At 35.9% G+C, this 22,770-nt stretch overlaps 1 protein-coding gene across 2 annotated transcripts in view; it reads left to right on the top strand.

Annotated features, from left to right (window-relative positions):
* itpkb (inositol-trisphosphate 3-kinase B) overlaps nucleotides 1-21,655 on the top strand; it is a 37,403-nt gene extending 15,748 nt beyond the window's left edge. For both annotated transcript variants that reach the window (XM_067417904.1, XM_067417905.1), the window contains exons 3-8: nucleotides 10,491-10,590; nucleotides 11,022-11,235; nucleotides 12,535-12,739; nucleotides 15,463-15,564; nucleotides 17,186-17,257; nucleotides 17,829-21,655. In XM_067417904.1, the coding sequence (XP_067274005.1) occupies nucleotides 10,491-10,590; nucleotides 11,022-11,235; nucleotides 12,535-12,739; nucleotides 15,463-15,564; nucleotides 17,186-17,257; nucleotides 17,829-18,041 (906 nt within the window). In that variant the 3' untranslated portion in view covers nucleotides 18,042-21,655. The remainder of the gene's footprint in view (nucleotides 1-10,490; nucleotides 10,591-11,021; nucleotides 11,236-12,534; nucleotides 12,740-15,462; nucleotides 15,565-17,185; nucleotides 17,258-17,828) is intronic.
* The last annotated feature ends 1,115 nt before the right edge of the window (nucleotides 21,656-22,770 follow it).

Below are 22,770 nucleotides of genomic sequence, written 5' to 3'. Positions count from 1 at the left end.
TTTGAGATGATGTTGCACTTATCATCAGAGGGGAGGTCGCTCACCTTTAGTTCTCCTTTTGACCCTGTTGTGCATGCCATCAAAAACTATTAAATATGATATGCTCTCATCGCACAAACTTAAAATAGTTTAACTCATTGAAATATTCAGGATTTTATTTTACACACTTATGAATGTAATATAAAATTTAGTTGAATTTAAATGCACTTCAAAAACTGTTAAATTCACTGCAAACTGATATAAATAACATACAAGGGTTTGTTTAATTGCAGCCTAATACTTTCCATTGGAAAACAAATATTGTAATGTATTATGCTCTAAAGAATGTGCGTACAAAAGTACACCTGAATTTTAACCTCATTTTTTCCCCCCATAGTGCTATAAATTTCACATCTGTTCATTACACCTGGAGTTGATTTTAACATTCTTACAGAAACAAGAACAGAACCGTTCACCCAAAAAGGATAACTCTGCCATCATTTACTCACCCTCATGACTTTTGTTCTTGATTTGACCATAAAAAGCACCATAAAAATATCATAAAACTGAAGTATATTCCAAATCTTCTGAAGCCGTATGATGGTACAATAGCTTTGTGTGAAATGTAAATAGTTTTCACTGCAAATCTAGACTTCTATCTCTCTGCAGTCATCATGTGGGAAGCAGCAATGTCCAATTTATTAATAAATCATTCTTTTGAATCTGATTATTTCAGTGAATCAGGTCATATAGTTCACAAAACTGGTCTGAAATATTCTTTCAGCTATCAGACTGATTTAGTTTAAAGAGTTTTATTGAAGTAATTGATTCAAGGGAAAGATAAATAACGTATTCACTACTATCAAAAAAGCATTTTAATATAACACACATCATATGGACCACATTTATGCTGGCCATGTTTTTGCATCCTTTTCGATATTCAAAGGTTTCAGTCATTCATTGTAATTGCATGGAAAAGGGATTAGTAAATGAGATAATTTTTATTTTTTTGGGTTGAACTAACCCTTCAAGTATTTCTCCAACCACAAACCAAACCATGCAAATGTGTTTCTGCATGCAAATATCAGACCCTGTCTAATCTGAATGCAAGCTACCCTGTCTAGAGTGGCTTGTTTACCGGATTCGTAGATTCATATTTTGCATCCAACTATAGCACAATTCATAATCTAGAAACAAATAACTCCAAGCGGTAACATTTAGCTCCTAAAATACATTGTGATGATCTAATCCCTTATGTAATAATGATACTACATTTTAAACCTACTGTTTAATGATATATATATATATATATATATATATATATATATATATATATATATATATATATATATATATATATATATATATCACTGTTGATTGAAAGTTATATACGTTTAAAATGTCAGAGGTGAGTAAATGACAGTACTGTTTGGGGGAACTATTCCTTTAAAATTATGAATAGATTTCTGTCATTTCCTGTAAAGACTTACCTGTAATCAAAGGCATGCTTCGAAAATCTTTCTCATTCTTCGTTCTGCAACAGTTACAAAAATATTTAATTCATCATCATGTTTCGGGAAAAGGAAGTCAGTTTCTCACAAATCACCTTAGTGATGTCAAAACACGCTTCTGACCTCATCCCAGTCTTAAAACACTGCTGACAATGTCCTTAAGTTATTTAAAGATTATTTGAACATTCAGATCCATTATAACAGACCCATTATAAACACCTACACATGAAACCGATTTACTAGTGGCATACAGTAGAAAGAAAAAACACAGTTACTGCATAAAGTGGTTTTTACTTAAAACATAAGCACCTTTCTCACATACTGTCTTTACTGGAAAATTATTGGTAATTTACCAGTAACAGATCATGATCATGAAAAAACGGTAAATTGGTTCCGGCAATTTACCAGTAAGAGAAGTTGTAACACTACCGGTTATGTGCTCTTTGTCAACGTGTAATTATTACCGGTATAGTCACGTCAGAACGCATTGACGTAGTCTGCTTTGGGCCAATCATAGAGACTTATAAAGATATCGTGATGACTCTGTTTACAGTAAGGTTTTTGAATAGTTTTTCAATTTAAACATGTGCTAGATGATCATCTTTGACTGTTGCGCCATTCATCAGTGCCGCGGCACTTCAGTTTGATACACGAGTGTTGTGTTTTTAAGAGCAAACATGTGTTCTGTTTGATTATCCGTTATGCTTGTCACTCAGACATCAAAATGATGCTGTCAAATTGAACAGATAGTCAAATGAAAGCGCTTCTTCTCATGCGGGAGAATAAAGACAATGGCGCAGCGCTTAAAGATAATTTCCATTGACTGACATCACAAAATGTACCCGTATTTTGCTGTTGATGTGTGAATGGTCTCTTACCGGTTAAAAGCCAAAATGCTGTTGCTTGTGTGAACAGCATATTCGAGTTTTTACCGTAAAGTAATTCTTGTAATTTTACGGTAATTTACCTATATTGCTGTGTGAAAGGGGCTATTGACTTAAAATAATTAAACTGCACCCTTTTTTAACAACTAAAACTTTTTAGTTCTGTACAAAATGTTACAGTGCCGATGTGACAAAGGGTTTCAGATATAATATTTGGACCAAACTCATAGGCGGCAGGTGTTATATAAGCTATTCCTCTGCTGTACCAAACTCTTAGAATTACAGAGTTTGAAGAACAATGAACATTTGCATTGCACATGGCTCTCGCAGGCATGCCATAGAGTTTTAATGTGGTCTCTGCACATTGAGCTTGGCCTACCAGCATATTTGCATGGGCCAATTGTGCTTTTGAATGCTTTGTATGGAAACAAATGAGAAATTCACATTGCCAGGCACTTTCCTTCACTCAAATTCCAGCTTACGTTGTGATTGCACGCAGCACACTAGTGCATGATTTTACCGATTTTTACCATGTCATCTTTTATCACGCACATCTGGAATTTTATCGCCCCCGTGTTGGGTTTTTTTGCCACGTCAATCATCCTGGTGGTCAAAGCTTTACAGGTAATAGATTCTGGTTTGCTTCAATTTCTCCTTAGTTGGGCTTTAAAATCACATTCTGGCCCTTTGAGTGTTCAGTTAATAAATATTTTTTTGACTATGCTTTCATCTAGAAATAAGAGTGGAGTACTCTTAGCTCAGTTTTAGACATTTTAGCATATTTCCCCCAATAATCACAGCAGATAATGTTTAAAACACCCTGCTTACTGGCTTGAAGCCACATGAGATTTAGATGTTTTTACAACCAGAAATATCACAATTGTTCATGGAAGCAAATAAGCTGTGAAAGTAAACAACTGTGTCAGTCTGTATGATCTAGAGCTGTTGTTTTACACAGTGGGCATTCAGTCTACAGCTCCCATCTCTTCCTGCAAGTTTTCCACTTGTTTTGTTTTCCCACATCCTGAATATTTTTCTCACTTTAGAAATTTCTCTCAGATCCACTTTGCCTTTCCACTGAACTTACATTTGGGTAGTCATCGGGAGGTAGGACCCTGTGGTCTTCAGATCTTAATGTCTGGAAAACATGACCTGTCCTTCAATCCTTGGGTTTTTAAGTGCTTTCTGCAGTGGCCCAAACCATACACAGCACACCGGCAGCATCTGTTTAACGTCGAATGCTTCAATATTACCCAGAACCTATGCATACGATAGCTATTTGGTTCTATGATTTAATAATAATAACTAGTGATTGATTATTAATGATTAAATGATTATTAAAATCTCATACACAAAAGAACATTTTGAAAAATAATATTTATGGTGTCCATTTTTGGTGTTTTCTGAATGCAAAACTATGCGCCGGAATTAAATGAATCAAAGATTTAGCTGATTCAGAATACTGAAAAAAATGCTTAATGACAGAAATGAATTTAGACTTTTTATTAAATGTTTACTTAAACCTAAAAGCTGTAAATACTAAAATATTTAATAATGTATATATTGAAGTGCATTTAATTTAATTTTTTAATTTTTTTAATGTAATATTCTTTATAGCGACTGCATTCATTGCATGCATTTTCTCTACATCCATATCCATGTGGTTAAAAAAAAGTAACATGACACCTGCAATATTGTTGCATCTATGGCATGCATAGCCTCTACATCAATATCCATTCCACTGTTGCACAATGTTCCTTCTAGTCAGCAGAACAATAAGCAATTCCAGATTTTACAAAAAAACCCACTCTAAATTGGAGGAAAAAATATAAAAATAATGATAGTAATAATCATATTAAGAATATATTATAATATATTATAGTAATAATAGAAAGTTTAAAATGTTTGTATCAAAGCACAATATTCAAATATGGCAAGTCAATTATTGTTTTCGCTTTTTTGCCATTTATGAAATGGCCCATAGGGAACCTTCACACACTTATAGCTACAATATTATTAACATCAGTCCTCTACTTTCTCAAGCAATGGAGTCGACCCCTGGATCACTGAGTTTCCAGAGTTGTCTCTAGGGGTGACCCTAGTAGAGGGAGGATAAGGGACATGGCGGGGACATATGAAACACACGCCACCGGCCCCTCTCTAACAGCATCTTAAGGGCGGGAGGAACGGTTTTCCTCCATTGGAGCAGAACAGGACAACCTTCATGTGACAGATAAAACTCTCGCTGTTGTCAGATGATGGTTTATACCTTTTATGGGCCTCTTTTTAGACTAAATGAAATCAGACCTTTTTGGCATAGGCTTACAGGGAGAAATGTCAAGCTTACAGAATTAGCTCATGCAAAAATGAAAATTCTGTCTTCATTTACTTACCCTCATGTTGTTTCATACTGGCCATACTCTTGTGCATATGCCCACAAATGAAATTGATGTCACCCTAATGTCGTTCCACACCCGTAAGACTTCTTCGGAACACAAAGATATTTTATATATATATATATATATATATATATATATATATATATATATATATATATATATATATATATATATATATATATATTTACAAATCATGAATTAATAAGCTGATTCATGACCGTTTGAATCTTTATTTGAGGTTTGAAAATAAACGCGGAAGAGAAGACAATGCTGAATAAAGTCATAGCTTTTGTTATTTTTGGACCAAAATGTATTTCCGTAGCTTCAAGAGATTCTAATGAACTAATTGATGTCACAGATGGACTACTGTGATGATGTTTTTAATTCCCTTTCTGTATATGGACACTATAGTATGACTACACTTGCATACGCTCTCAGACTAAATATAAAATATCTTAAACTGTGTTCTGAAGATGAACTGAGGTCTTACGGGTAAGGAACAACATTAGGGTGAGTCATTAATGACATAAATTTTATTTTTGGGCAAGCTAACCCTTTAGGCCTGGTTCAGACTGCACGATTTTCAAACTCGTCAGGTCACTGCTGTGTTCACACTGCACGATGGATCGGCGACAGAGGGGTTCACACTGCATGACAATACAGGAGGAATAATCGCCGGCAACTATCTCTCCGGTGCGCAAACTCACTCTTTCATTGGCTGTCGGTCATCGCCGGTGTAATTTTCAGTCAGAACTCATTTCACAGTTAGACTCGTCTGCGATTCTCTATGATCGCGTCTTTGATCATTCACACTGCGTGATTGTCACTCACGCGCACAAGCACCGATTTGCCTTTGCATTTCGCAAAACCTATCGGCAAGTCAAAATCTGTCTGGGCTAAAATCGGGCAGTGTGAATTTGGCTTAAGGTGTCCAATCCAAAATGAGAAAAATCCCCATAAAAGTATCATAAAAGCCTTATGAGGCCAACAGATTAAAATGTATTCACTAAAGCCGGGTGCACACTGCGATTATTCCCACGATTTGGCCGTCTGAGACAAATTAAGCAAATCCTAAAAGATTCCTCTGATCCTAGGCTAAAATCTGACGTCTTTGATCGTTAGTTTGACATGTTCACCGGCAGCCGATTAATGACCGCTGCGATAAAATTTGACCTAAGACGAAATTCTGGCAGTGTCAGAAGATTTGGTGCACAATCCTGCAGTGTGACTTTTCCTACGACGATCGTCAAATATCTCGGTTTTTCAAGACAAACTATGACGAGAGCTAGAGATTTCTATGTAGCCACCATTTTAGTTCTGCATGTGATGCAGCTTACCGCCACCAAACGCGTCATTCATTGATGATATAAAACACCTGATGAGTTCTTACGTACATACGTTTTTAGCGCTCCTTGACTAGTGTGCAGGACCCATAAAAATCTTGACATTCACTTTGTAAACAAATCATTCAACATTCCTTTAGTCAAATCTTTTCAATTAATTATTTGATTCACGTCACAAAACTGATCTAAATTATTTAATTAAAAAAAAATCAGTCTAATCCACAGCAGTTATACTGTAGGTAATACTGAAGATTTTCAGTAAAAAATGGCTTAAAGTGCCCCTATTATGGTTTTTCAACTATTCCCTTTCATGCAGTGTGTAATGTCAAATGTGAAAAGTTGTTAAGTCGAAAGTGTATGGTAAATAAAGTTATTGTCTTCCAAAAGAATTGACTCTAACCTGCCTAAACTTTGGCAAACTTAAAAATTGGCTAACTCATGTTATCCCTGTCTTACTGAAATACTTCAGCTAAGGAGATGTGTGCCCACTATTACCTCAAACTGTGTCTATTCATGCAGATTGTCTGTCGTTCTTACTACTTTGAGTAAAGATAAAGCATGGAGCCAGATTTGTTTGAAAAATTTTAATGTTACATCACTCATTCACGTTAGTGCTGGGCTAGCGTATGCACTGTCATTAAAATAGTTATGTGCACACGGACCACAATAAATGAGAAATATACACATTGGTTTGTTGATGGACATACACTTGTTAATGCTGATGGTGAGGAATTACAGTTGCAACATCTCATAATGTACCTCAAACTGAGTAGTGTTTTACGGAGAAACGTCCTGCTTAAGACGTCCTTGAGATGGAGGTTTGGGTTGAATAACTAGTTATTCCAAAGTTTTATCATCTGACTCACGCTTGGATTGATATGGTAAAATCAGCGCCATCGTTACTGTCTTTACAGTGTGTACAATTGCTGAGGATTGAGGAAGCCTCCGGAGCTGAAGTTCAATCATGGCAATAGGTGTTTCGTTTCTGACATGTGATTTATGCGGTAGACCAATCAAAACAGACTGGGCCATCTAGCCAATCAGAGCACAGTAGGCTTGTGGAAAGAAGAGATTTAGAGAGACTGGTTCATCGAGTCGTTTGAGAAAAACTGAAAAACGTGATGTTGGTGTGCAATGTATATAATGAGAAAGCGTTTTTTGACATTTGATGCATGTAAACCTGATGAAGGAGACCTCCAAAACAAATTTAGGAGCCTTTAAAATACCATAATAGAGGCATTTTAAATTTGAATCATAAAGGTATCATATGGCTTTAGAAGACCAAAAATATAATGCAGATATTTGGATAACTTGGTTTTCAAAGATAAGTGTGTTTTTTGTTGTTGTCATTTTAGAGCTTTACAACCTGCACATTCACTTTCATTATACTGAGAAAAAGGCCAGGATATAAGAATTCCATGCTCTGTCATAAAGGTTTGAAACCACATGTAGCTGAATAAATAATAACAGATTTGTTTTCCTTTAATAATGTCATAGCAACTCAACTCAACTGCCAAATCACTGTAATGTAATTCTGATTTATAACCCTTGGTTTAATAAGGGATATTTTATGGTTGAATCTATTGACAGTTTACCCCATTTTTCTCGTTCAATGCATGACAAAGCACCTCTCAACAGATTCTGAATGCACTCTGTGGCTTGTGTTTGTTGGCTGGACAGGTTCTCTAGATTTGGAAGGGCCTGATTTGTGGTCATAGTGCGTCCAGCAATGAACTGCTTGTCCTGGGAGAGCTGGCTCAAAATGGGCTGGGGGGGAGAGAGGCTTCCCTGGTCACCCGAGGAAACCCCTCATCTATCATTGAGAGCGGAATAAAGAATGTGTTTACCATGCCAACATGGAGAGTTAAAGAGTTCTCACTCAAGGACATGTAGTGAAGTGGAATAACAGTGTAATGGCTCAGCAGAGCAGCTCTTCTCAAAAGACTCTTTTGCAGGGAGTGAGTATGTCCAAATAGAGCAAGAACATTTTGAAATGGTTCCAGGTGAAATGGTTCACCTTGAAAAAAAGTCACATTTCTTATCCATTTATGTGCAATATCCGAATGTATGTTTATATATAAATCCTTTACAAAAAGCAATTTGCTATGCTGTGTAAACAATGATATCAGCACTTACCACTGTAGGAGTGCCAGCAAACGTATATGTAAATACATGCAAAGTACCTGTTTGTTTATTTTCCTGCATATTGTTCTAGTCTGGGTTTTGTTGTAGGGAAATGAGCCCCACCTGCCAAATCTCATTATACAAGTAATTACTCATATTCCTCCAGGCATGTTTTATTTCAGAATTTTAACAATATTAACTATATTAACAATATTATCAAAAGATTCACTGTACAAATTGTGAATAAAAACAGAATGCAATTATGTGGAAGTTTCAAATTTCAATATTTTATTCAGAATACAACATAGATGACATCAAACGTTAAAATTGAGAAAATGTATAATTTTAAGGGAAAAATTTGTTAAGATTTTAAATTTCAACACAATTTAAAAAAAGTTGGGACGAGGCCATGTTTACCACTGTGTGGGATCCCCTCTTCTTTTTATAACAGTCTGCAAACGTCTGGGGACTGAGGAGACAAGTTGCTCAAGTTTAGGAATAGGAATATTGTCCCATTCTTGTCTAATACAGGCTTCTAGTTGCTCAACGGTCTAAAGTCTTCTTTGTTGCATCTTCCTCTTAATGATGCACCAAATGTTTTCTACTGGTGAAAGAGCTGGACTGCAGGCTGGCCATTTCGTTGTTGTTACCATGATGTTGTTATTGATGAAGTATGTGGTCTGGCATTGTCATGTTGGAAAATGCAAGGTCTTCCCTGAAAGAGACGACATCTGGATGGGAGCATATGTTGTTCTAGAACTTGGATATACCTTTCAGCATTGATGGTGCCTTTCCAGATGTGTAAGCTGCCCATGCCACACACACTCATGCAACCCCATACCATCAGAGATGCAAGCTTCTGAACTGAACGTTGATAACAACTGTCCTTGTGCTCTTTAGTCCAGATGACTTGGTGTCCCATTTTCGCAAAAAGAACTACAAATTTTGATTTGTCTGACCACAGAACAGTTTCCAACGTTGCCACGGTCCATTTTAAATGAGCCTTGGCCCCCCCAAAAAAGCCTGTACTTCTGGGTCATGTTTAGATAGGGCTTATTTTTTGACTTATAGAGTTTCAGCCAGAAACGGTGAATGGCACGGTGGATTGTGTTCCCCAAGAATGTTTTCTGGAAGTATTCAAGCCCATGTTGTGATTTCCATTACAGTAGCATTCCTGTATGTGATGCAGTGCCGTCTAAGGGCCTGAAGATCACGGGCATCCAGTATGGTTTTCCGGCCTTGACCCTTATGCAAAGAGATTGTACCAGATTCTCTGAATCTTTGGATGATAATATGCACTGTAGATGATGATAACGTCAAACTCTTTGCAGTTTTTCTCTGAGAAACTCCTTTCTGATATTGCTCCACTATTTTTCGCTGCAGCATTGGGGGAATTGGTGATCCTCTGCCCATCTTGACCTCTGAGAGACACTGGCACTCTGAGAGGCTCTTTTTATACCCAATCATGTTGCCAATTGACCTAATACATTGCCAATTGGTCCTCCAGCTGTTCCATATGTGCACTTAACATTTCTGGTCTCTTATTGCTACCTGTCCCAACTTTTTTGGAATGTGTAGCTCTCATGAAATCCAAAATGAACCAATATTTGGCATGACATTTCAAAATGTCTCACTTTCAACATTTAATATGTTATCTATATTCTATTGTGAATAAGTTTATGAGATTTGTAAATTATTGCATTCCTTTTTATTCACAGTTTGTACATTGTCCCAACTTTTTTGTTACACTCTCAAAAAACACAATTCTGTTAAAACTGAAAATATATTATAATTATAAAAGAGCCTGAAAATGTTGTTTAAAATATCCTGTTTTAGTTTTAAAACAAAGTCAACATGAAACGGGAGGTTAATAGTCTTTTCTTCCCTGTTGTGAGGTGTATCCGAGTGATAAAGCTTCTTGAACAAGAAAAAATATAAATAAAAAATGCAGGATGGGACTTTTTCCATAGAGAAAGATTTGGATAATTTTGGTTTGCTATTGCTATGTCATTTGAGTGACAGGTTTCCCCGGCCTCATGCTAGTAAACATGTCATCAGGGAAGAGATGTCATTCCAAGAAGGAAGAGTTATTTTGATTAAAGATTAAGAGAGCACATTCATTTAGTGCACAAATAAATTATTTAGAATAAATACTGCAATATTCCATTAAAAAAAACAAGAATGCCAATTTAGATTTGTATGGTGACTTTAAATGTGGACTTATCTTGCTCTCTTTTTGTCATTGAACAGCATAAATCATGGAAGAAGATCAAGAACATGGTTCACTGGTCACCATTTGTGATGTCCTTCAAGAAGAAGTACCCTTGGATCCAGCTGGCTGGCCATGCAGGTAGGTCTCAAAGATCAAAGCCAGTTGAAGGGATAATTCACCCAAAAATGAAAATTCTGTCATCATTTTCTTAACCTTCAAATCTGTACGAGTTTCTTTCATGAACACTGTTCTGTTGAACGCAAAGGAAATATTTTGAAGAGTGTTGGTAACCAGACAGGAAAAAAAAAAATACTACGGAAGTCAATGGCTAGTCAACTTTCTGGTTTCCAACATTCCTCAAAATATTTCCTTTGCATTCAGCTGAAAAAAAAAGAAACAGGTTTGGAACAACTTGAGGGTTTAAATTGAGGGAAATCGTATTTTATTTGAAATAGTGAATTGCTTTGATTTCGACAAAAGAAAAACAGTTCATGCTAATGCTCGCTACATATCCCTTGTGGTAATGCTGAGAATGAAATGCTATGCCATTTGTCTCTCTCTGCTCTCAGGCAATTTCAAGGCTGGAGCTAATGGTCGCATCCTGAAGAAACACTGCGAGTGTGAGCAGCAATGTCTCGATAGGCTAATGAGAGATGTGCTTAAGCCCTATGTTCCTGCCTACCATGGAGATGTAGAGAAGGATGGAGAGAGGTACAATCAGATGGAGGACTTGCTGGCAGACTTTGACCTACCCTGTGTCATGGACTGCAAGATGGGCGTCAGGTCAGTTTCTGAGATTTGACCACTATGCTGCTACATTGCCTCATCTGACCTTTTACTTTACAAAAACAAATCTACCCAACACCTTTAGCACCTCCCCAGAACACCTTGGCAACTGCCCAGCAACGTCTTAGCAACCACTCAGAAATGCTCTTTGACTGTATAACCTTGAAACTTAAGTGATTCAAATTTTGTTTATTTTATCTAAACTATAAAAAGTAAGTTTAGAGACAGTATATTGAATTATAACTAAAGCTATTATAAAAAACTTCAAAAACTTGCATGAAAATTTGAATGCTGCGTTGGTAACTTACTGAAATAAGTACAAAATGATTCAAACAAACTAAAATGTATAAAACTAATAATTACTGAAAAATGAAAACTGAACATTAAAAAAGCGTATATATAAACACACGAGCCCAGTTTATAATAGTATATAAATAAATAATACTTTACTGTGCTTAGAAGCTACTCTATTGTTTTTTTTACATTCCTCTATTATGTTTGAAAGAGTTCAAATCAAAAACATTTCTTGTCTCTTGTGTATAATATAAAAGAAATAGAGAGAGAGAGAGAGAGATTCATCTATAATTCACTAATAAAAAAAGTACGCCCTCCTTGCAAAAACTGAATCTTCATCTTTTCTTATCTTCCACTTATGCAACAGCATGTCCGCTGCTGAATATCTTGCATGTTATTTTAAAACGAATAGTTCCATTGACCCATTATTTGTACAGATGTTATACATTCCAAGCATCAGAGAACTCAAGGACCTCACTCCCTAGAGATTAAGCAGCGCAGAAGCTCCGTGTCATCTAATCCAGTGAAAGATAGCTGTGCTTGTTTGCGGCTGGTGCAGGGAGACCTTGATACACATCGGCCATCGCTCATCACTTTTTTTCTTACGCTCACATCTCGACTTTCTCATCTCTGTTGTCCCCGGGACTGTTGCAAGCCTGACTGAATCACGGCAGCGGCCATGGACAAATATAGAGATAACCAGATGGTCAGGATATTAACAGAACCCTTGCTGGCCTGTCCAAACAAAACAATGCAATACTTTCAGATTCACGCACATTCATGCACTTCTCAGTTTCTACAGAAGTGTTTTCCAAGAAAAGTCAAGCTGGAGAATTAAGTCAGAGTAAATATTTAGCTATCATGCCTTTAGCTAATAAGATAAAGTACACTTTAGTATGCACTACAAATTTCAACAGAATAGAATTGATGATGCAACACAAGCAACAAGTGAAATGACAGAAACTGAGCCAGTGGGTCATTTTTTTTCCCCCTCTCTTACAGGACGTATCTGGAAGAGGAGTTGACGAAAGCCAGGAAGAAGCCTAGCTTGAGGGCTGACATGTACCAGAAGATGATCGAGGTGGATCCCAATGCTCCCACAGAAAAGGAAAACGAACAGAAAGCGGTCACTAAGCCGCGTTACATGCAGTGGAGGGAAACTATCAGTTCCACCGCCACGTTAGGCTTCCGTATCGAGGGCATAAAGGTGAGAAAGCTTTGAGGTCAATAAGTCAATTTATTTATATAGCACGTTTACAACAGCCACTCGAATAACCAAAGTGCTTTACAAAAAGCCAGATAAAAATCCAAAGAAAACTAAACAAAAATTACAAATAAAATATAAAGACAGAAGCAGTAATAAAATCAAATAGCATTAACAGTTAAATGAAAATAATAATAATAATAATTAGAAAAGTATCATAGGCAGAACAATAGCAAACTAAAGAGATAAATGCAGAGCAAATTAGGCAGTAACATAATACAGCAACCAGACAAAGAGTAACAAACTCAGTATCAGATAATAAGGGGGATGTGATAAATTAAAAGTGTCAAGTTAAGGGATAACATAACACCACAGACAGTGCAAAACAGTCAAAGTAGTCAGAAAGCTTGTGAAAAGAGGAAAGTTTTTAACAGAGACTTAAACGCTGTCAGGGTATTAGCCATTCTAATCTCTAAGGGCAGGTTGCTTTGAAGGAACTTTGACATGTTTTCATCATCACACAATCAACTGAAAGGTTGAAGTTAAATTGTTGTGAACTCAGTCTGAAAACCTGCACATTAATTTCTACTGCTTCTGTTACACTTTTCGCAACCAATCGCAAACTTATCCACCTGGCACGCTGTTGGCGGGTTAAACGCGATGACGGATAGAGAAACAATGGGTCGTTGCTTGTTGATCACACCTCTTGTGGTCTGATTGGTTGAAGGACTATCCAATTGCATACAGATTTATTTTGGTTATTTTCTCATTTATCACACCTCTTGTGCAGTAGAAAATACAGAGCAGACACCCAAGACCAATGTTCAATTTTAATTTGAGATTGGTCTGGGGATAGCTAGACAATTAAAAATATGCATCAACAATTAATCATACTTACAGGTTATGATTCTGAGTAGCAAGTTGGTCCATAGAAATTGGGTACTGTCCCATTTTTAAGGGATAAGCTTTTTGTAAATCCCATTTAGACCCATTATGCAAATGTGTTACCCAGTGAATTGTAGCCACAACAAAGTGGGATTAGAATATCTGACAATTTGTTTTAGGCGGTTCAGAGGCAATTCTTTCTTTTTAGAGACAATAACTTTATTTATCATGCACTTCGGCTTTACAACTTTGCAGATCCTTTAAATTCACAGACAGCTACATTACATGAAAGGGAATATTCAAAAAAGCATAATGGAAGAAGAAGCACAAATCTGGGTTAGAGGGAGGCAGTTACAATGTGAGTAAAGGATACAATGCTAAAATACTCACTGTTTAAAAGTATAGCCAAGAGACATAATAGACATGCTATTTACTTATTTGCATTGAAAACAATACATCATAAAATGACTTTAAAATTTCTGAAAAAAGCAACTTTACAGCTCAAATAATACACAAGCTTCCACACATGAATTATTATCGCTTACTAACCTTTATGTAGTTATATAATATTTTACTTTATTAATGAAACATTATAATTCCTAAAATTACTGTAAAACTGATTATTTAAACAAATTTACAGGTTAAATAATACAAAAAGCTTTCACACGAGAATTACTGAAATATGTATTTTTATAAAATGATAAGCTTTCCATTTCTCCTTAGAAATCCTTCAAAAACTGGCCCCATTCATTAGTTTCTCACTGCAACCTTGATATTTGCATTTTTTAAATATATATAAAAATAGGGACAAGATGAAATTTTGCCACAACAAAGCTGTCGATTGAGCTTAACTTTAATCATGAGTTGATAAAAATGGATTCCTGGAAGCACATTGTTGTTTTATCTGGGAAATCATGTGGCCTTGAACCCACGTGTTTTAATTATGCCGAACTTCATACTCAGTGAGGGGGTAGGGTTGGCCTTTTTCAAGAGGTTGATTGTGACTGAATGTTTCTGTCACACACACAGCCTGTTTGTGGCACGTTCTTTGAGCTCAACATCAGTCAGTGACAGGCTGCAGCTCTCACAACATGATTTCAGTTCTGTAATTCCGGCCTACAGCACTCGGTCCTAATAATGTAAATACACCCTCACGGAAAATGTCCAAAAGAGTTGAAAACCGTCAGCTAATAAGCCGAACCAGGCAGCCGTGATTGCATTAAGACAAGCGCGAGGAGATTAGAAAGCTTATGTTTGGTCTCTGTCATGATTTTCCAAAACAAATCTTCGTTAATGAGCGCTCTGCAGATGTCCTGCATGAATGGGGAAGGATAGGTTCTCCTTTGGCACTTTCCATTAGCACAAAGGGCAGGTTCTCCCCCTACAAACCGCTCAGAACACCTTAGCAATTGCACTGTAATACCCCAGCAACTGTCTAAAACACCCTAGCAACACACTTAAAATCACCCAGAGGACCTTAGGAACTGGATAGCAATGCAGTAGCAAACCATTTAGAACAATCTGTCATTGTGGCGGTGAGTTTTGCACAGGCACAAGCTATTTTTTTCAAAAATGTAAAAATCTATTATGAAGAACTGACTCTGTTGTGTTTCCATATATGGTCATGATATGTTTTCTTCATGTATAGACCACAATTGTACATGACAAAAACAGGACTTAAACTTTAAAATATTGTTTTGCAAAAAAGTTTGTCAATTTTGGCACAAATGTATCAACGTGGTGAAACGTGTCCTAATGTAGAAACAGCATTGACTTTGTGATTTTATATTTCTGTGTTTTTAACCGGCGCAATGAATTTATTTTCCCTTCCCCTTCGACAGAATGAGGACGGAACAGTAAACAGGGACTTTAAAAAGACTAAGACGCGAGAACAAGTGACTGAGGCCTTCCAGGACTTCGTCAAAGGAAACGAGAACATCCTGGTAAGTCTGTGCTCATGTGTTTATGTGCTTTAGGGCCATAAGCCAGTTTTAAAGTCTCCTGTGGCACACAGAGGGGAAGCGAGTGACAGTTGGAGCTTAACTCTCTCATTTATCCCCCAGGGTGGTTTATGAACCTTAGGGTTTCCTTTGTGTGGTGCAGCTCCTTCAGAGATATAGATGTTTGAAACCAGCGAAAGCTCACCTGCTGTCGGGGAAAACCACTCTTTATGATGCACACAAGCTTGATTATATTACAGAGAAATACACCTGCAAATACACAGCACTTTGCATAATGCAGTTGTTGACACACAACTGTGTAATCTGTACTGTAAATTCATCACTGGTTTAAATATTAATAGGATGTTTGCACCTACAACAAATAAGTTATAATGCATGGCAGGATTCCCATGTTGTAACAGGGGTGTTTCCTTGAAGTTAAGCCTTATAAACAAACAGTTCCAAAGAACTTGGCTTCTTGTGGAGCCATTAATGAACCCTTGTTTGTCCACAGCGTTCAAAGTTGATGTGCATATTGATTCAAATATGCTATGTGATTCATCTGATAAATGTACTGAGAATGGTCCGATAAATGTGCTCTTATTTCTACACTGAATGTATAATTAACAACCCCATTTAAATGCTGAATGAATGTAATTATTTTGATATGAAATAGAACAGGGCGTGGTACTGTATGATCTGATTATAGGACACTATAATTCTAATAAATGTTGACTCAGGAGACATTTAAAATGCTGGTTTAAATCTCTGTTTAGTATCCAAATATATACTTGAAGAAATCAGGGATATAAAAAAATTCACCCTTTAAATGTATTTTTTTTTTTCTCAATTGATTGCATATTGTATTTATTTTAAATAGAAATCATTAGTATTAATATGCAATACCATACAAATGTTTGGGGTCAGTCATTTTTTTTTCTTTCTTTGACACTGAAGACTGGAGCAATGGCTGATGAAAATGCAGCTTTATCACAGAAATAAATCTTTTTATTATTATATTTTTTATCAAATAAATGTAGGGTTGCCTTGCATGTTCTTTACAAAAACATTAAAATAGTCATGTTTCCAGACTTGATTAAGGTATAATATAAATGAACAACATCATTTTATTGCAATTTATTATTCTATGTTCATGTTAATTTATAAATAATATTGCTCTTTCTTAACCAATGTCTGTTGCTTACATTAAATAATACTCATTTAAAAAATTGTATTATTAAAAATGTATTAGAATGTATAGAACATTAACCATTATTAATAAATACTGGAAATGTATTTTCAATATAACTCTATAGCAATTAATTAATGTTAATATAGAACATTATTGTAAAGAGTTGCCATATTTAAATAACTTTAAAAATAGGATTAAACATATCTAGATGTCTTAATTCATCTATTTTTTTTTTTTTTTTACAAAATAAACTACATAACTTTAAAGTGATGGAAATGATATACCGATTTAAAGAGAAAAGGCGTATTTTCTCATTACATTATAGCTTTTTTTTTATATATATGCAAACAATATACTGAATAAGTATTTGTGATGCTACATTTGTGGGTAGATAGATTTATTGTTACTTACATTTTGTCTCTTTTCCCAAAGCATTCCTATCTGAACCGGCTGAAAGAGATCAGGGACACTTTGGAAACTTCACCGTTTTTTAAAACGCACGAGGTAAACAGACGCTCTTTTGTTCATCATCTTAAGACACATTAGCTACACTTACGACCATAGAGGAATTAATAAATGCGACCTTTTACGCACCCATGTGATAGGGGCATGTGGAAATGTGCAAAATGTATAATACACAATAGCATCTATGTAAAGACCAGCTCTGAAGTAATGATCTGATTACACTGGATGCTTGAAGCCAGAAGAGGAGCTTGGTTGTATGCAAAGCATTACACAACCTCTTTTAATCGACTTTAAAGACAAATAGACACTTCATGCAGCGCCAGTGTCAGAACTTTGTTTTAATAAAAAGAGGTAGAACAGGCTATGCAAATGCTGAGCCTTGTTTATTCACATTATTAGATGGAAAAACACATTTTGTACATCTGATCAATAAGCGAGCGTATGTTTGCTGCACAAATATAATGGAGACAGGATATTTGTGTCTGTTTTGGCATGTTTACCAATGTATTTGTGATGAAACATTTAAAGGTCGTGGCACGCAAGGAACAGACTGATATTGATCGCGTACCAGTGTCGTGCATGTGTAACTCTTCCCCTCTCTCGTGCTCAGGTGATTGGCAGTTCTCTATTATTCGTCCATGACAAACGGGAGCAGGCAAAAGTGTGGATGATAGACTTTGGGAAGACCACACCTTTGCCGGAGGGGCAGGAGCTGAGCCACAGGGCCACCTGGATGGAGGGTAACAGGGAAGATGGCTACCTCTACGGCCTAGACCACCTCATAGACATTATTACCCATATGCTAGCTTCTAAACCCCACTAGAGTAAGAAGACTCGGTCTTCTCCCTGCCCTCGGGCGGGCCGCCCGCACTACAGCTCAAGACCTCACCGGGTTCCCCCTTTAAAACTATCCTAACCGATCTCCCTGTCTCACCAAAAAAAGAAAACTGTAAACCAGAATACCAGCCGCAATGGCCTTTAAACGAGTGTGTATGTTTGTAAACTTGTAGATGCTGTACATATAGTGTAAATGCCAGTGTTTTAGTGTTTCCGAATATGTGTGAATAGGATCTTTGCAGTTAGCGCTTTAACAAACAGGTGAATCTTAAAGACACACTCCCTTTATGTGCATTCTTTTCAAAAATGCTTGTGTTACGGAAAAGTGTAAAGCACTTGCAGCTGTGTTTTACTCATGATCGTCTTAATATTGTGTTTTTAGATGCTGCAGAAAGATTTTTATTTTATTTTATTCTTACCCAGGCACCATTTCTTATTTGAAACAAATGATATATATATAATGTTAAAGCCTAACAATCAGATTTTTTTTAGATATATTTATATTTGTAGGATTCTTCTAATATTAATTAGTTTTTTACCCTAATATAAGTAGTGTTAAATATGTCATTTATACCGAGTGCTTATGGTAGAACAAATGAATTTATCCCATTTGGTGGATGGTCTTATGCTGTGCTTTTAAACTTAAATTCTTCATATTGACATTCCTTAAATTCAATCGCCATTTTTGTGCCTGAGTAGGGCTGGGTATTGATACAGATTTTCCAATTCGGTTACTTAACTCTCAATTCAGTCCAGACTTCAATCCGATTTATTCAGATTCTGATGCATTTGGCAAGGCCTATGCATTTCAGTATCTTTCGGCTAATGCTTTAAATGATGCAAGGATGTTTTAGACTAATTGAAACTAGAACTCGTCTTTTAATCTATTCTCAAAAATAATTAGAATGATTTGTTTCACGAATCAGGCTATACTGGTGTTCGCGATATGTGACCCTGGACCACAAACCCAGGCAAAAGGTTCATGTTTTGGGAAATTAGAATAGGTTAATATTTGGCAGAGATACACCTATTTGAAAACCAGGAATCTGAGGGTGCAAAATAAATCAAAATATTAAAAAAAACTCCTTTAAAGTTCAAATGATGACCTTAGCAATGCATTACTAATAACACATTTGTGATATGGTAGAAAAGTTACTAAATATCTTCATGGAACATGATTTTTTTTTAAATATAATTTTGACCCATACAATGTACTGTTGGCTATTGCCACAAATATACCCGTGTGACTTATGACTGGTTTTGGGGTCCAGGGTCACATATGTGTGTTTGATTCCGTCTATTATAATGAATCGACTTGAGTCATTTGTTTTATGAATGAGGCTAGAGATCTGCACGGGATAAACTTTTTCCAACAAGATTCTGCTCCGCTCCTGCTTTTTTAGAACTTTCCAGACCAAACAGAAACTTTCCAGGATTTCTTTGGAAATTTTAGAGTCCCACATGCCAGGTACCCTGTGAATACAGAGCTCTAAATCGCACTATACTGGTCACACTATGTTTTTGGTTGGCTGAAAGAACTGACCCGTAAGAACTTAACAGCAACTACGATATTGAAACTACCTGAACTACGAATGTGATTTTTTTTCTTTCATTTTTCTGTGTCAGAAGATACAGCTGCAGGGAGTTGATTTAGAGTGAGTAGCTACTTTTAGCGAACACAGTGCCATTTGTAGGATGGGAAGCACGGTGCAAATACTTTACTACACAGCCACTGAACAAATGCGTTTATTAACCGATATGTTGGGACATTAGGTATCCACATCAAAACTGCTTAAATTTAAGATCGTAATTAATTGGAAAATCAACATTTTTACCCAGCCCTATGCCCGAATGCCCAAAAGAATGAATTGAGTGTCAAAGTTTTTCTCAGGAATTGGCTCAGTTCAAGGAGACTATTATGACATGGGTTCACACTCAAGGTTTAATCTAGTTCTAGACTAAAACTGATGTTTGAGCTGTTTTAACTGAACGCAACTTGCACTGGGAAATCATATCCAGTGCCATTGTTTTGTCACACCAGTAATGTGTTTTTTTAATGGCACATTTATAAAAATGTCTTAAATGTCCTTATTGAACTAAGGCTTAATCTAAACCCTGTTTGTGAAACTGGGCCTTAATCTGTCAATACCGGCTTGTGGTATGTTTTCAAGTTCCCTGTTAACACACAGTCTGCAATGCTTTTTGTATTTGAAAAAAAAGGGCCGTAAACAGCAACTGTCCTTGGAGTCACTGTAATAAGAGTAAAATAAGAGCTTTCGTAAGAGCTACAATGTTTTTAAAAGGTTTAATTACAGACTGTGATCTTAATCTACACATCTGTTGACCAAAAATGTCAAGCATTCCATGCAAGTTCAAACATTGCAGATTGTCACGAGAGCCTTAAGAAATGTTGTTCTTCCTTTGAAAGTGCCTGAGGGCGCTGCTTGATGCGGTGCCTCTGAATGCTGACTCGCCTCTTTTCGGAGCGCATCGTGTTTGAGAGAGGTGATTGTTGTTTGCATGACTATTTGCCATGCAAACGAACCATCCCTGCATACCCCCAAACAATGAGATAATGCTCAAAGCGAAATATCGCTGGAGATAAAAACTAATTTGTTGGTCAGTATGGAAACCATGTGCTGACCCCAGAATAAACGCAAGCAGTGATTAGTCATTGTTGATTTAGCCCGGGGCCAGGAACACCTATAGGGCAGACCTACAGGTCGGGACGTCAACGCCACGCACTCCAGTCGCACAGTAAAGGCAGATGGGTTATTGAGAGGCCTCCACCAAATGTCACCCGTCATATATTTGTGACGAGATTTTGCTGTTGTTAAATAAATGACCTTTGAATGCGAAATGCGAATGCGAAAAGAACAGAGAGGACTAAAAGTAGTGTGGAAACTTCTTCAATCCCTGCCTAAACACGCTCAAAATGGGTAGGAAAAATGAAAAAGGTCAAAACAGCTGCTGTAAGTCATTTTCTAAAAGGGCTACAGGTCTTCACTATACCTGACAGTCAGATATCAGTGAAATAGGTGTCCGATTTTTTTTTTTTTACTCTTCTGGTTCTGTAAAGAGCATAAATGGCTAGTTAGCCAAGAGAGAGAAATATTATATAAAAGTTTTATACTTTTAATATTTTTGAAAGAAGTCTCTTATGTTCATCAAAAAACAGTAATATTGTGTAATATTATACAATATAAAATAATTGTTTATACTTTAAAATGTAATGTATTCCTATGAATATAAATCTTTACTGTCACATCTGATAAATTTAACTCATCTTTGCTAAATAACAATATTCATTTCTTTCAAATAAAGAAGAAGAAAAAACAATACTGACCCCAAACTTTTGAACAGTAGTGAATATAGTTACAAAAGATTTCTATTTTAAATAAATGCTATTCTTGTAAAGGTTTTTATTAATCAAATAATCCTGAAAGAAAGTATCACAGGTTATAAAAAATATATATATATTAAGCAGCACAACTGTTTCCAACATTGATAATAAATCAGCATATTATAATAATTTCTGAAGGATCATGTGATGCTGAAGACTGGAGTGATGGCTTATGAAAATTCAGAAATTAATTATATTTTAAAATATTTCATATATAATATATATAAATAATATATATAAATTGTAATATTTCACAATATTACCGTTTTTTTTTTTTGAGCTACGTAATATTTCCGAACTTTTGACTGGTACTATATATATATATATATATATATATATATATATATATATATATATATATATATATATATATATATATATATATATATATATATATATATATATATTGCTAAGAATTTTTGAATACACAGCTATGTTTGAAATGCTGTCCAGGAACGTTCTTCTTTCCATCATAAGTGAATAGTGTAGTGAAAATAAAAACTAACCTGAAAAAAATGAAAGAAAAGGTGACTTGTTCAGAAACTAAAATAAGTTTTGCATTTGATTTGATGGCGTTGAAGAAATGCTTACAGCAGCTTTAATCAGGTCTATTCGCCTCTTAAAGCCACATATACTTTCTCCCGAAAACATGGAAGTAGGGCTTCCCCTGCTGTTTATGGTGCTGTATTACAGAGAACAAACAAAACTGACCAAGTCTTTCTTCATTCCTGCCCTTGACATTTTATGTTCATGCCATATTTGTGAGGTCACAAATTGTATGAATTTTCTAGTGGTGTCATAAGCATACTCATATTTATATTTAATGTTTTGTTACATTTTGCACAAGAACACTAAATGTGGCTGCATTTTGTTTTTTCTTCTCGTTTGTTTGGCTTTACCTCCCATATCTTGGTGACGTAGTGGTTCACTGTAATATAAGCTAAGCTCATTCCTGTGTAAAAAAAAAATGTGCAAACATCTTCAGAGTGTGCTCTGTCTCTTTAAGAAAATAAATCTCTTAAACCAGTGACTTTGACCCTGTTGCATTTATGTTGTTTAAGGACTTGACACATGGAACATTTACCACAACACCAAATGTGATCTAAATATATGTGCTGTGGTCGAGGACCTATATCTGTGATTTAGATCTTGCACCTCTACCGTGCTCTATGTTTGCTATGTCAATGCAGCCATTAAATAATTATGCTTGGTTGTACAATTTTACTGGAGAAAATGAACAATTTGTAAAAAATAAACATGACACTTAAAGGGATAGTTCACCCCCCCCCCCCAAAAAACAAACAAACAAACA

This window comes from Pseudorasbora parva, chromosome 15 (assembly GCF_024679245.1).
Source record: "Pseudorasbora parva isolate DD20220531a chromosome 15, ASM2467924v1, whole genome shotgun sequence".
Lineage (NCBI taxonomy): Eukaryota > Metazoa > Chordata > Actinopteri > Cypriniformes > Gobionidae > Pseudorasbora > Pseudorasbora parva.
This window is presented reverse-complemented; position numbering and strand designations above follow the sequence as displayed.